The sequence below is a fragment of the Perca fluviatilis genome, chromosome 18, assembly GCF_010015445.1.
Source record: "Perca fluviatilis chromosome 18, GENO_Pfluv_1.0, whole genome shotgun sequence".
Taxonomy (NCBI): domain Eukaryota; kingdom Metazoa; phylum Chordata; class Actinopteri; order Perciformes; family Percidae; genus Perca; species Perca fluviatilis.
In genome coordinates, this window is record NC_053129.1 from 23,540,354 (window position 1) to 23,555,259 (window position 14,906).

At 38.8% G+C, this 14,906-nt stretch overlaps 2 protein-coding genes across 4 annotated transcripts; one reads left to right on the forward strand and one right to left on the reverse strand.

The window, feature by feature from the left end:
• Nucleotides 1–110: 110 nt before the first annotated feature.
• Nucleotides 111–7,241, reverse strand: aida (axin interactor, dorsalization associated). Of its 2 annotated transcripts, XM_039782663.1 has the most exons (11): nt 6,917–7,241; nt 6,031–6,097; nt 5,882–5,935; nt 5,345–5,399; nt 5,194–5,257; nt 4,961–5,070; nt 4,783–4,791; nt 3,253–3,375; nt 2,994–3,116; nt 2,415–2,532; nt 111–2,333 (listed from the first exon to the last, which is right to left on the reverse strand). In XM_039782663.1, exons 1-11 carry the CDS (start codon nt 7,021–7,023, stop codon nt 2,234–2,236), a joined length of 930 nt encoding a protein of 309 aa, XP_039638597.1. In that variant the 5' UTR covers nt 7,024–7,241; the 3' UTR covers nt 111–2,233. The 2 variants fall into 2 exon arrangements, with proteins under 2 accessions (XP_039638597.1, XP_039638598.1); XM_039782664.1 differs by lacking the exon at nt 4,783–4,791.
• A 983-nt stretch (nt 7,242–8,224) lies between these two features.
• Nucleotides 8,225–13,913, forward strand: rnf8 (ring finger protein 8, E3 ubiquitin protein ligase). 2 transcript variants are annotated; one of them, XM_039782738.1, is made up of 9 exons: nt 8,225–8,454; nt 8,678–8,806; nt 9,456–9,904; nt 10,056–10,263; nt 10,512–10,574; nt 10,752–10,841; nt 10,928–11,035; nt 11,288–11,492; nt 13,666–13,913. In XM_039782738.1, exons 1-9 carry the CDS (start codon nt 8,332–8,334, stop codon nt 13,863–13,865), a joined length of 1,575 nt encoding a protein of 524 aa, XP_039638672.1. In that variant the 5' UTR covers nt 8,225–8,331; the 3' UTR covers nt 13,866–13,913. The 2 variants fall into 2 exon arrangements, with proteins under 2 accessions (XP_039638672.1, XP_039638673.1); XM_039782739.1 differs by having other exon boundaries at nt 11,288–11,499; nt 13,666–13,829.
• The last annotated feature ends 993 nt before the right edge of the window (nt 13,914–14,906 follow it).

Consider the following 14,906-nt stretch of genomic DNA (forward strand, 5'->3'; position numbering starts at 1 on the left):
GGACCGAAGTGGGAAAAATTACCTAGTGTTGCTTTAGTATTTGCATAAATCACACATGCTAAAACGCAGTCTGTTCACTGTCTGATGCTCTGGATGAAAGTATCCACCAAACTGCTTAATTTGTAGTTTATTAGAAATTAAAAGCAATGTAAACATTTGATACAATTCCCCTCAAGTCTGTCAACAAAACTAAAACACCCCACAGGTCTCAGTCCTACCACATTGTAGCGCTTCATACATGCACTGTGTTGCTGTATATTCATCAGTTAGTGTATCTTACAGTTAATTTATAGTCCTGAATATTGTGACATTACAAAAATAAAATCTAAAATCAAATATTACAATGTTTTAGTGAAGACGAACATCTGCAAAGTCAGAATGCAAAACAAAAGTTACATGCAACTTTTCATTTAAAAACTCCCTTTATAACGGTAATGTGAAATTTCAAAATAAAAGTAGTGGGCTTAAGTGAATCTTAAAAAGTTAGTCCAAGAGCATTCCTGTTCAATAAAGATGCATCCTCTAGACATAATTCAAATATAACTGTATACATAAAACATCTGATCTGCAAAGTAACACTAGATTTTAAAAAGACACTTCCTGGCAGGTGATAAACATCCAACCCAAACTCTGTATTCCTGCTTGCTTAGAAAAAAAACTGGTGTTAAACATCTGGACTGCAACCAGATGCTTACACTCAATACAGAATCACACGGACCAATGCTGCATCCACTCAACTCTTTATAAATTCATAAAACCGTATTAAAAACAGACTAAATCCAATACATACTGAAGCATGAACACTGAACTGAAATGTGGCGACTGTCAGAATTACGGGGACATTTAAATGCTATAACAAATATTTGAGTATAGAAATCATATTTGTTGACAAAGCCAACACAACCTGAAAAAATGAATACTCTTAAAATGGTCAAAGCATTTCAGTGCTTCATAGATCATACTGTATATTTAACCTAGAATTAATATTATAAATGTCACTGCTGAATTCAATACTGTATGTGACTAAACAACAATCCATAGTGTGCCACCAGGACAATTTTGGACATTATTATAATTATTATTATAATAATAATAAATCTATAGTTTCCATTTTATGATAGCTTTAATGTAAAGAATTCTCATGCCACCTAAAAGTTGAAGGACGTCCAACCCACAGAACAGCAGAAGAGATCTGATTCGATAGACACACATAACAGCTGGCCAATCAGACTGTCTGCTGCTTTAAATTAAAGCTGCATTTATCAATATTTTTATATTGACAATAAATGACTATATGTAATCTAAACCTGAAAGGTCAATTAATATTAAAGAAAGCACACAATGGAAACCGTAAATGTTAAAGTAGACAACAAACAAATTGTGAGATGGTGCTGTATATGATCAGTATTTATTAGCCTTTTTAAAATTATTCTTGTGATCCAATTTTACTATTTAATAATTGATCATTTAAGCAATAAATACAACTGAATTATTAATTGGGGAGGGATTTAATCTTTTTGATTTTTTATAACCACCAGTTTGTAATAGCTTTTTTAAACTCATCTATTTAATTGATAATAATTAAAGCCCATAAAAGTCTATAGTTATGGCACACACAAACCATTCAGGACTATGACAGAACTTATGACCAATCTCTTGGTGGCTTGATGGAGCCAACAGCGATGCTGTCTGCATGTTATTTATTCAGGGAGTGGCTTTGCAAACTCTGCCATGACTTCACCGACATGTCCACAGAGTTTTGGCAACTATATCCGTTTTGCTGAATTTCACTTTAGAGTCTAAAATCCAACAGCACAAAAGTATTAAGCACCTGCAATAACTCACGTTGTGTCCCGTTTCCCAAAATCAGTGAGATAAAGAAGACTGTAGATTATGCTTTATCTGCTGTAATAAGAAAGCCCTGTATCTCCAACTAGTCGAAACAATCTGAATACATTTGGAGTTTTTGGAGCAGGGTTTCCTGCAACAGAAGGGATATGCACTTGACAACCATGCAATCAACAAATACAAAAGCCTGAGTTGATGTGATAAATGTTTGACTCCCTTCACTTTCTTTATAAACTAATGGAGAAAAAAAAAAAAAATGACTACAACCGTGACTTTTAGTATTGCTGGATGTTACGAGGTGGAACACCACATTTTGCTGGATGTGGAAGTGAGAGAGAGAGAGATTAAAAAGAGTTGGTTCAAAGTTCAGGGCGTGCTGCTCGACTTAACTGTCCTTGTGTAACGTCTGATGAAGATGGAGATAGAGTTGTTTTTTTGTTAGAAGCTGCAGTTTCTTCCTCTTGAAGTCCGTGGGCTTCTTGTACCTGAAATCCAGGAAGAATATATACTTTATGTTTCAAGACACAAAGGAATCCCTCAAACCATGTGATTATCAGTCGACTCACAGTTCGATGACCATAGGGCCGGGTTTGATCTCGTCCATTTCCATGAAGGCAAAACATTTAGTGCTGGTAAACCTCTTTTTAGGTTTGTAGTGCTTGAATTCAAAGAAGATAGCTGCTCCTGGAAGAACGTATAGCAGGTTTAACTAAATGAATAGGAGGGTTAACATACAATACTAAATAATTACCTCCAAACTGTCTGTACACTGGCATGTACTACATCCCAATGATTGGCCTTTTTTATGTATTTTTCTTACGGTCGACAGACCAAAACCAAAAATGTAATACATAATTAATACATAAATGCATATCAATAAAAAGTCCCCTGAAATTAATGTTTTGAATTTATTGAACTATATTGACTCATTTATATATTTATATTTATTGCCTCATTTATTTATTTATGGATGTATTTCATAGGCATATTTAAAATGTATGCATGAAGAATTATAATTTAAATTGTGTCATTTTATGTCATTGTGTCAAGTCATTTTTTGATAGTGATAGTTAGTAAAGAAGGAATTCAATGTTATAGTATATATTATTATAGTATGTCACTTTGGATAAACTGTCAGCTATTACCTTTTGGTAATTTCTCCACGTGTCTCTGGATCTCCACGTCCACACTAAAGTGGATGTAGGTATCTTCCTTCCTGGAGGCCACAGGTGTGTCCTGCATTGGGTTCACATCGACGCCGTTCAAATCTACAGGCAGAGAAACACAGAACGCGCTCTTGGTTTTGGCAGATTTCCAAGACTTCAAGGTGACGCACTTCAGCCGCACTTTCCCAGAAACGTGAACGATCCAGAGGCACTTTAGAGTAGTGGAGCAGCTCATTACCTTTGACACTAATGGTCATGTACGGATCGATGCACTGCCCTGCATCCTTCAACCCAATCTTTTCGATCTTTAGTGTAAGTAGTGTCATCCCAGGCTCTGACGGTAACCGCGGTAACAAGGTACCTGCAGAGGACAAAGGTTACATTAACAGTTGCCATAACAATTGGTGGGGACATCACCTGGGACCAAATAATAGCCAATAGCAAACAACATTTTCAGATGCATACATTTTACCATCAGATTACAGGCTTTATTGTTAAGTAACCATTTAAATATTAAACATGAAAACAGTTGAACCTAGTTAAAGTACCCCCCCCCCCCCCGACTCCATGGTTAGCTTCTCCCATAGAGGGGTTTTCTTTCCTTAGTCTTTCTGGAAAGCTTAAACATGATAATGGGGGGGGGGGTGGTTTGAACCATACATTTAAGATGCATTCATTTGTGGCCACTTACAACACAACACTGACTCATAACCACCTCAAAAAGTAATGTTAGTAAACATCCAGCAGACACAGTGCAACATAAATAGTAAGTAATAGCTCGGTTTTTGGGCTCTACCAACGCCTGAGGAAAACATCTGTCTCTTTAGCTGCTAAATGCTCAACTATGTTCACCAGCTAGTTGCTAACTTTGTCTGTCTGCTTTTTATTTTATTTTTTTTTATCTGAAAACAGCTGCTTGCTGCAACTGGAAACAAGGTCGATGAGAGCGGGGAGAACGATCCAAAACCGTAAAGCTGTAGGAATGAAACCAAGCGAGCTAAAAGATGCTGAAAGATGCTGAAAGATGCTAAACTCTGCGCAGAGCTGAGTGGAACCGCAGAGTCAGGTGATCATTCTGTGTGGGTTTGTCACTACCTTTCAGATTACACATAGTCCTTTGATCAAAAACAAAACAATAACTGATTAGGGCACCTTTCTTTCTTCTACTGTTAAACAGCTGTACCTCTTGAGACTTTGAGGCATTTGTGCAGCATCCAAACCTCATTAGAGTTGTGGTTGCTACGCTATACAGAATAATAATGATTTTGAAGGTTCATTATTGACTTTGGAAATAACAGTTTGACTGTAGGTATAACTGTATAAAAACTATTTCTATAAAAAAAAAAAAAAATCTTTACAAATATAGTTCTTATCAAAAGTTGTTTTTATTTACTTTCTAGCACAGTAGTAGATATGCATTTTACTTAGAATATGAACAGAACTTTCATGTTTCTGCTTTTCAGAAAGATCAATAAAAGAAATTCTCCATGGAAAAGTAGATTGCTTGGCCAAATCTAGTGGAACAGAGGATGTCTTATTAAAAAGTCTAAGAGGCCAAGAGTCTAAAAGGTATCTAAATCGACATGCATTTACTCCACAGTCAAAAAGAAGCATTGGATTCTAAAATTAACTCTAAATGGTATGCGTCTTTATTCACACTTTTGTCAATTCAGCAACAAGCCGCGTATTACCACTGAAAGGCTGTGATAAAATCCCATCGGTCACGCAGGGGAGAACTAATTCAGGTGGTTGTTGATAAAAGCCGTACCTTGCGAAGCTGCAAATGAAGCAGGCGGGAATGAGCGTTGAAGCCATGCACAGAACCGACAGAAAGAAACAAAAACAAAAAGACACACAGTCAAACAGGACAACGTGACACAACAAACCAAACATCCCTCAAAACAGCGGGTGTGTTTGATTAACGGTTCTAGATGGGTGCACAGTACCGGGGGCTCTCGGGGGGAACGCTTCTGTAGATCCTGCTCCTGCTGCAGCATCCTCCTCTTCCTCCTCCTCCAGCTCCAGGTTCTCCTCTTCACCTGGAGCCAGGATTTTCCTGACAGAGAGGAACGGCGGGTTTAATCACTTCATCTACACATTAGATAACTTCAATGCTCACGCAGGATTATCTGTAAAATACAAACTCAATGACATGAGATGGTTAGTGTTGGATATTTACCTCAAGGGCACTGGCTGTACATCAAAGGGAAATTCTTTGTTGTAGGTCAGAATATTTTGAATTACTGTTGACAAAAGGAGGAAGATCAGAATAGCCAGTCACGACAGGCAGATTAACAAGTAGATACTTAACTCCCAGTCGCTACACTTACTGGTTTCCAGTTTCTTCAGCTCTTCTAACTTGAAGTCCTCTTTTGACTGTGTGCACTACAGAAGAGCAGACACATTTAATACTCTACCTCTTTAGAAGAGTGAATTTATTGACCTTTTGCTGTAATGACCTGAAGAAGCGATTTGTGGGTGTATTTAAGTGAAGGACACTGCACTTGACTAAAGATTTTCACCTATCTGCTTTTATCAGGGTGGTTGAAGGCTGAATAGCCAAAAACTTGAATGAAGTCTGGTGTACTGGAGAAGAGCTGCGTGATGTGCTAATCAGCACAGAGGAAGGTTTGGACTCATGACCTCACTATTTAACTTATTAATTCTCATAATTATGCGTATGTGTTTTCGATTTTCAACAATGGTCAGTCAACACTTTTTAATTTAACATTTTAATTCAATTCAATTTTATTTATAGTATCAAATCAAATTTTTAGGCTCTGCTCTATAAATAAATTGACTTGACTATTTCTAAAATTCCAGATAGCCCACATATTTCATACAGAATGAAAAACAATGACACAAACCTGCAAACTGGCACTTCTCATCTCCAGGCATGTTGCAATCTTTCCTAAAGTTTTCTAAGAAATGAAGAAAAAAAAAAAAAAAAAAAAGTTAGTTTATGCAGAATACTTGACTCCTCTGTCCAGAAGTTAAAGAGAGATGTAATAATTACCTTCTGCTCCTCTGTGAATTCTGATGAATTTGTTGACTGGACCTCTTTTTGTAGTTGTCTCGCTAAACTAAATAACAACACAGAAGTGCGTTAATGCTTTGCTGAAAAACTTCAAACACTTCTAAAGGTGGCTTAATGATGCATATTTTGCGCCCCCTTCCGGCCCAAAAAAAAAAAACGATGTCGATCTAGATTCAAACATCAATAGTGCATAGATAGTTTCATGCAATACATTAATAAGTTGACAAATCTGATCACATCTTTAAAAATGTAGAAAGACTATATATTGTCTGAAATCAGGAAGCATTCCTCACTAAACAGATGAAAACCCACCCATAAGAATGAGAGGGTGTGGCTGACTATTTCTCTGAGGGAATATTGGCCCCATTTGTGCACTGCATGACACATAATGACACACGATGCATGCAGCTCTGGATGATTTCCCCTTGACAGGCTTTATGAAAGCACTCTCCCTCAACCTAAACTGGTGGTGAATGGACCTGGGGTGCAACACACACACACACACACACACACACACACACACACACACACACACACACACACACACACACACACACACACACACACACACACACACACACACACACACACACACACACACACACAGAGACTCTGCTGCCTCTACACAACAACTGCCACATCACGTCATGGATGGGTAGGGTTTGTTTACTGGCGCGAGGAGCTGACTGACAGCTCAGAGGCTAGAACTAGTTATGAAGCACCATGCACCCACTGTCTCCTACATGCCGTTATCTCTCTGCACATTTAAGAATTAAAGAGAAAGGGGGGTGGGGGAAGCATGTCGCCTAGGAAGATAAACCATGCTGTGTGGAGAGGCGGGATACACATGTTGAATGCAACTTACATTTGGTACTCATCTATAGCCTCCACTAATTGTCCCCACGAGTCAAAGTCTGTGCCTTTCCTAAAACTGGCGTGCCATTTCTGAATAGTCTTGTTGACATCAGACATGTTGCCGAGGCGGATACTCGCGGAGCTCTCAGGGCAGCATAGCCGGGGAGGAGGTTCATCTACGAGGGGTCGGCAGCGGCAGCAGCGTCGTCAGCCCGGTTATTTGCTGTCCAGAGCCGCACGGATAGGGATACACCAGTGACACCCCGACCAAGCCCTGTTTCTCTGCCTGCTCACCCTAATATCGCATCCGCAAGAGAAAGGAAGTCCCGCCCGAAACTCGGGGTGCGCGCGTTTTAGGACGCGGGGTCGCTTGAAGTGGACGGCAACAGAATATACGTCTACGGATGGTAGTAACATGCTGCAGGAAAAATGGGCATTTAACTTAAAGGCGCAATCAGTATTTTTTTTATCACCGTGTAAATTCTCTACAGTTTATGTGAGAGAGGAGCATGGTGGAAGAAGTTACGTTACTCGGCTAAAGTACCACAATGTAGGAACAAAAAGCTGCACTACAAGTAGTCCTGCATTCAAAATGTATAATTAAAATACATATTATCAATAACATATTATATTCCTGTTTTATTTATTATAGATGCATTAATGTGAAAACAACATTTAATATACTGTTAAATGTAGTAGAGTAAAAGGTACAATATTTTACTCTGAAATGTAAGGAAGTAGAAGTATAAAGTAGGATCAAATGGAATTAGGTTAATGGAATTAAGTGGAGTGTTCATGCAGCTACTTATTTGTAAACTGTGTAACATTTAAATGCAATGCTGTGTTATTTAGAAAATATAGATTATTATTCATGTATTGCTAAATTGATTTATATATATTTCTACAATTTAGCACTATTAAATATCTTTCTTTCTATTATTATTATTATTATTATTATTATTATTCCCTGTTTTTCGTTGCATTTTTCAAATAGGCTTTATTTTTTATTTTTTAATTTCTTTATAAATGTTGTAATCTACTTCGTTTTTAATTTATATGTAATTTTAAACAAATTATTTATATTTGACATTTGAATTTTACACTTTAGCTTGTCAATTTTTACTAGCTAGTTACCAAGGTGATTTTATGTCAAAACAATTGATTAAACTGATTGGGACAGTGCAATTCGTTTATTTTTAGGTCTGCAAAAGAAAAGACCCAATCAGTTCATAAGATAAGTTTCAAAATCTTTTCATTTTATTGGCAACAGAGTGAACTCATGTAACGCCTTTATTTTGAAAACAAACCAAACAGTTTCCGGTTTCGCCCTGTCAATCTTCAGTTTGACACCGTAGCAAAACGTTAGCCATGGAGGAGTAACATATGTTTTTCAGGTCGTATTAGCCTCTGACAGAATGAGATAAGATGGATACTGTAACGACAGATTCGTCTGCAGCTGAGGAAGATGACAGTTCAGACTCAGAGGTTTTATGTTTGATGAGAGTTGGAAGAAATTCAGACTGGCTTCGCTTGTTCGAAAACACTGAGGTGCAGTTTGCTAATGCTAGCTAGCTAACTAGCTATATTTGCCTCACATTAGCTAACACTAAAACTTGCTTAAGTTTACGATTTTTCACATAAAGTGTATTTATCATTCATGGTTCATTTTCTGTTTACTTTAGCTTGTCGTTATCAAAGTGTGTCTATATGTTTTAATGAGCTGCACAGATGGCTAACTGTCTGTTTGACCTGTTTGTTTTTGACTGTCCAGATCACTATAGGACGTGGTGTGGATGTAACTCACCAGTTGTTGTCTCCAAGTTGTCCTCTGATGATCTCCAGACTGCACTGTACATTTAAGCAAAGGGAAGGTGGCAAGTGGACAGTGACCGACAAGAACGTAATATTACATTTTTGTATTATGATTTATGTTTTCTTGATCGCTGTTTACAGAATATAATTTATTACCAATTAAGTAACACTTACAACGAATTTACCTTGGTTATTGGTGCATAGATAAACATATTACTTAAGCAATATAAACAATAAAGTAAAGTACTGCAACAGACAATGACATACATATAGAAATATTGCAGTCTTGATATATTTATCTTAAATTAAATGACTGCATTGGTAAGGATGCCCCCTGAGCGCATCCCTAGGGAGGTGTTCCAGGCACGTCCAGCTGGGAGGAGGCCTCGGGGAAGACCCAGGACTAGGTGGAGGGATTATATCTCCAACCTGGCCTGGGAACGCCTCGGGATCCCCCAGTCGGGGCTGGTTAATGTGGCTCAGGAGAGGGAAGTTTGGGGTCCCCTGCTGGAGCTGCTGCCCCCGTGACCCAACCCCGGATAAGCGGACGAAGATGGATGGATGGATGGATGGATAAATGACTGCAGTGTATAAAGAAAACAACAACCTCAATGATAAACATATAGTTAAATTAATACCTATCTAACAGTGTCAATCAAAACTAAACATAGCATTTATATTATGATTATTATATTCAACTGCAGCTGATGAAGTAAGTGTTGCTTTTTTTCCCTCAGAGTCTCAACGGTGTGTGGGTGAATGGAAACCGCATACCTGCTGAAGAAGCCCATCAGCTGAGGCTCGGAGACTCCATACAACTCGGTGTTCCTGTAATTGGAACCGAAGTGGAGTTTGACTACATGCTCGTCCAGCGGCCCCTCAAAGACATTAAACTTTACCTGGCAAAGGGACACAGAGAGGGTGCTAAAGCAGCCCATGTTGCCAAGAAGCCCAAAAGGAAGTTGACCGTGGAAGAAGTTGAGCCGTCTACCTCAAAGCCCAAGCTCTACCGCTGCTCCTCTGCAGACAAGTCATTTGCAAAGCCTTGCCCTCTGTCACCAGTGAAACGGCAGCAGAGGCTGAGTCACATCCAACCAGAGGAAACTGGACCCAGCAGACACGTCCAGGAAGTAGACCGGCCCTCAGATGGCTCCAGCAGTCCGTGTGACCTGGACAACTTGCAAATGTAAGCCCCAGTTTCTGCCTCTCGTGTATTATCGTTACATTTGCATCAGGTTTTCTGAAAGATATGTCCATCATAATCTTTAAAAAAAAAAAAAATGTTAGAAAGTTTGATATTCCTTAAGGTTTTTTTTCTCATTTATTTATGTTTGCAGGTACAGCCAGAACATCCTGATGCTGAGGGAGCAGGTGGATGACACCCAGAGGCAGGTAGCCTCGCTGGGGGGAGAGCCCCGGCAGGCTGACCCGCTCAGAGAGGAGCATGTCAGGGAGCTGCGGGGTCAGCTTGAGACGCTCAGAGCCAAGATGCACCGGATGGAGACGTTAGAGAAGTCCTTTAGTGAAACTAAGAGGCAGCTAGAGGTGAGAGGTGTTTCCGTAACTTCTTTTATACATGAATATGCATCACCAACACCAATTGCTTCCGATGTGCAGAATCAAAAGTACTGCCTTTCTTAAAAGGTTTGATTGGTATGCATCCTGTTTGTCTATTACAAACTAGTAACGTAGCACTGTCGTCTTTTCTTTTTTAACAAGTTCTGTATGAATGACTGCTACAGACAAAATACTGTCATTGATGAAAATGTCACTTTTTTTGTATATGTATTTAGGCACAGAAAACACAGCAACAAGAGGAGCTTTTGAAGAAACAGTTGGAAGAAGCCTTGCAAGAGGTATGTGGCATACAACTGGAGCTTTTATTTATTGTTACACCACTAATACAACCAGACACAGGATCCATAGTGTCAAAATGTGTTGTGTGTTATAAACATGTTAAATTGTTTTCTTTTAATTCTTATGCATTCAATTGAAAAGTAGTAATTTATCAAACTGTTTTTAACATCCTTTAGCAAAAGAAGGTAATAGACGAACTTGCCCTTTCTCGGGAAGGCTTTGAAGAGATTCTCTTGGCCAAAAACAAAGAACTTGAAGTGACAAAGGTATGACAATATTCAAAGTGGTTTAACCATGCTTTTTGCAGTGTTTGGCATTGCATCAGAAAAGCTTTATCAATTCATTTTTGCAGGAGGAGAAAGAAAAGGCGAGGGCCCAAAAAGAGGAAGTAGTAACACAAGTAACTGAAGTTCTGGAGAACGAGCTTCAGTGCATCATCTGCTCCGAGCTCTTCATTGAGGTACAGTAGTGTCAAGAGTCAGTTTAGCATTATGTTGGAATTCATGTCATTTTAACTCTTCTCATCTGCTGGATTTTATTTCTATCGACAAATCTTTGACTCTGGTTCGACAGCTACAAAAACTGAATAGAGCAATTATGACACAGTGATGAAACTATATAAAACTGTAATTTACAACATTTGTTTTGTCTTTGAGGTGCTTCAGAAGATTTCACACCTTTTTTTTTTTATCTGTATTGATATCATCTACAGGCAGTCATCTTGAACTGCGCTCACAGCTTCTGCAGTCACTGCATCAAGCAGTGGCGCAAAAAGAAAGACGAGTGTCCCATCTGCCGACGGGCCATCCAGTCCCAGACCCGCTGTCTGGCCCTGGACAACTGCATCGACAGCATGGTGGAAAACCTGAGCCTGGACATGAAGTCGAGGCGGCAGACCCTCATTACTGAAAGGAAAGGTGAGAGGTGCGTTATCTTCAACAGTGTCCTACAGTTAGAACAGTTAGAGAAGGGTTTTTTTTATGAACAGGGCTCGAACGAACAAATGAACAGTCTAAGGGAAGTATTTCAAGTGAAATTGGACCAAAATCTGTCCCACTTGACTCAATGACTCAATCAGACAAGCACTATTTGAATATTAAATTAGATATGTTAACATACTAATATCAAGATAATGCTTTGCTAGTTATTATAATATGTCCTTCCTAGCCCTATGCCTGCAGCAGTTATCTGGACATTATGTTTCTAAGGTGTTTTTGTTCCACTGTGATTCACTTCATCTCACTCAAATTATATTAGAGAACACACCTCAAACTACAGTATGTGACAGTGATGTAGCTTACTCAGTCGGGATCACACTCATGCACAAGTTGCCACATGGATGACCCATATAGCATTAATATCTGACTGACACTGTACTTACTAGCAATGGTGTGCCGTGCCACATTCATCAGATCAAATGACCGGAGAGCCTTGATATGTCTGGGTGAGCTCAGTGAATAATGTTCCTCTCGCCTTCAGCAGTAACCACTGAAGTGTCCCGGTGTGGCGAAGCTGCTCACAGGCTCTAAAAGAAATGTGTTTTTTAAGGTGTTCAAAGACTATTTACACTCACTGCTTCATCCTGTACTTAACAGACTATTTCAAAATATGCTTGTTGGTGGTTGGTCCAGAGTACAGTGGAAATTTCAAACACAAGGTGGCAGTACAATGAGGCTGAGTCTTTTTTTTTCTGTTGTCATATTATTTTAGAAAAAAAGAAATGACAGTTAAAAAAAAAAAGTAAGCCACCATAAAAAGCTAAAAAGCAGTATGTAGCATTGAAATACTGCTACTATGAATATTAGGTGTGATGGTGCTGAAACTGAGCCTGCATTCTCCCGATCAACAAAGGAGGAAAATAAAATGTACGTGACCCACTTAGCGAATATATTTAAGGTTATTTACCTATATACAGATACACAATGTTTGAATTGTAAGTAATTGGGTAAGAAAACTCTATTTCCAGGTTCACCTTTCACAACCACAGTTACAAAATGCTTCACAAATACGCATAAAAGGTGGCCGGGTTGGATCAATGGGTAGAGCAGGCGCACATATATTTAGAGGTTTATGCCTCGATGCAGATGTCCAGGGTTCGAGTCCAACCTGTGATGATATACTGCATGTCTTCCCCCCTCTCTCTCCCCTTTCTCACTGTCCTGTCCATTAAAGGCGGAAAAGCCCAAAAAATAATCAAAAAAATATATATATGTAAAAGTACAATAACCTAGAATACAAACAACAAAGCAAATGTGGCACTGATTTTTTTTTTGCTACGTTTGAGCTAAAACAATAAAAGTATGACCCCTGTTCATCCTGAGCCTTGAACGTACATCCTTTAATAGGATTTGGTTGCCAGACTTGTTGGGTCTGGACTACCCTGTCATTTTTTTTGGGAAGGGAAAAACCCATTTTGTTTTCTCAAGCTGCAATATGCTTTCTAATCTTTCTAAAAATAGCAAACAGTGTTGTCTGATTGATCTCAGTCATGGTGCACATGTTAGATATTCCTGACTCACAAAACATAACATTTCATTTGTTTGTTATAGTACAAAAAAATCACAAACGCTTTGAGGGTTTGGGACATAACATATGTTCTCCCCCTAAAGATAAAAAAAAAAAGCTTAGCCATGATAAATATTCTATATTTTTCTTATAGTCAACAAATTCCATAAAAAGACCCAAAGCAACCTTTAATTGATTCTGCTAAAAAAGTGCTGCCTGTGTAGCCGAAGCGGGCTTATTCTGAGTAGATCCCTCATTCACAGTGCTGCTTTAAATACTCATTAGATTAGAATGTGTATTCATCCGCAGCTAAAAATAGTCCCCAACAAATACTGTATACTATTTACTCCTACTACAGTATTCAGCCTTTTAAAAAAATGAAACTACATTTTTGTGACCCAAGAGTTACGTCTTCAGTGGGATCAAATGGGTTTGGGGCTGAGAGCCGCAGACAGGTTAGGGAAGTCGGTATAAAGTAAGTGTTGAGAGACGAACTGAGGGAAGATGCTGCTCCTTCAAATGTCTGCGAAGAAAATCTCTCATAGTTTTATTTTTCTGTTTATTTTATTTATTTATTTTTTGCAGCGGACTCTGCTCAGGTGATGGTGATCCACGATGACGACAGCAGCAGGAGCAGCAGGAGCAGCGATAGCGACGGCAGCATGGTGTCCATAGATAGTAGCCTGAGCTCTGTGGTCTCTCTGGACACAGACAGTAGCATCCACTTGGACTCCAGTCCGCCCTTCAGTTTCTCTGATGAAAGTGTTGATGAGTTTGATGATTAGCCCTTTTCTTCTGTGGGCTGTAACATGAATCTGGCTTTTTTTTTTGGTTGTTCGCATTTCCCTGGATTGTTCCCGGATAGTACGCAAAGTTTGGTCTCATCATGAGTCCATTAACCAGATTCAGCTGAGGTTTGTGTTTTTTTTGTTGTTGTTGTTTTTTGTAAAATGATCAGTTGTCTTTTTGTCTTTATTTTTAACAAAAGGAATAAAGTTTCTTCATATGTATTTTTTACAGTCACATGTTGACTTTGTCCAAGCATTGATTCATTGTGTTTATGGTTCTAAGGAACTAATAAACCCGATGAAATCAGAAGTCCCATCTGCTACAAATAGATTCAATAGGACCTGACCTTTTGTCAGAGAGACAGAGAAGGGCAGACGGACAACAGACCTCTGCCGGGAGTGAAAGCAGCATACCGGATCGTATTAGCGGCGTGACTTTATGAATAGCTATTTCGGTCTGTGGTACTCAGAGGAACCTCCTGACTTTTGGTGTAGCGCCACCAGCAGGTCAGTGTTTTCTCTTGTCCTGTGAACTGTTTCAATATCTATTAGATTAAAAACGTAACTTTTTAATTTGTCCAGTACTTTTTAGTTTCTGACCAAACACACAACACACCAGCACAACTGACATTCCTATAGGCCTCAGCTGTTTGCTTTAATGTGAATTAGCATTTTCTGTTATGCTAACACAGTGAACTAGCATTTAGCTCAAAGCACCACTCTGCAGAAGTACAGCCTCACAGACCTGCTAGTATGGCTGTAGACTTTTGTATCATACATTGTTACTGCAGAACATTTTTCATGGCTTTAATGTTTTTGTAGCTTTCAGTCAGTGATTGATATCATTTCATTTTAAATAAAAATGAACTTGTACACTTGAAACTTGCTCAAGATCCATCACAGTGAACACCACATATTGGATATTGGATATTGTAATGGGGTGTGTACTTAACTTAAAGATGCAAAAATATTGGTGTGGTGCTTTAATCCTTTATTGGTGGATTCCCTTAATCTACAGTAGGGACAACCTGCCAAGTT

What these genes read in the sequence shown, in the direction of transcription:
- aida (XM_039782663.1), bottom strand. Translation starts at nt 7,023, where the DNA reads ATGTCTGATGTCAACAAGACTATTCAGAAATGGCACGCCAGTTTTAGG. An exon ending in AATTCACAGAGGAGCAGAAG is followed by an intron (nt 5,936 to 6,030) that starts GTAATTATTACA and finishes TTCATTTCTTAG; the next exon opens with AAAACTTTAGGAAAGATTGC. An exon ending in CATGACCATTAGTGTCAAAG is followed by an intron (nt 3,117 to 3,252) that starts GTAATGAGCTGC and finishes CTCTGCCTGTAG; the next exon opens with ATTTGAACGGCGTCGATGTG.
- rnf8 (XM_039782738.1), top strand. Translation starts at nt 8,332, where the DNA reads ATGGATACTGTAACGACAGATTCGTCTGCAGCTGAGGAAGATGACAGT. An exon ending in GGACAGTGACCGACAAGAAC is followed by an intron (nt 8,807 to 9,455) that starts GTAATATTACAT and finishes TTTTTCCCTCAG; the next exon opens with AGTCTCAACGGTGTGTGGGT. An exon ending in GACCTGGACAACTTGCAAAT is followed by an intron (nt 9,905 to 10,055) that starts GTAAGCCCCAGT and finishes TTATGTTTGCAG; the next exon opens with GTACAGCCAGAACATCCTGA.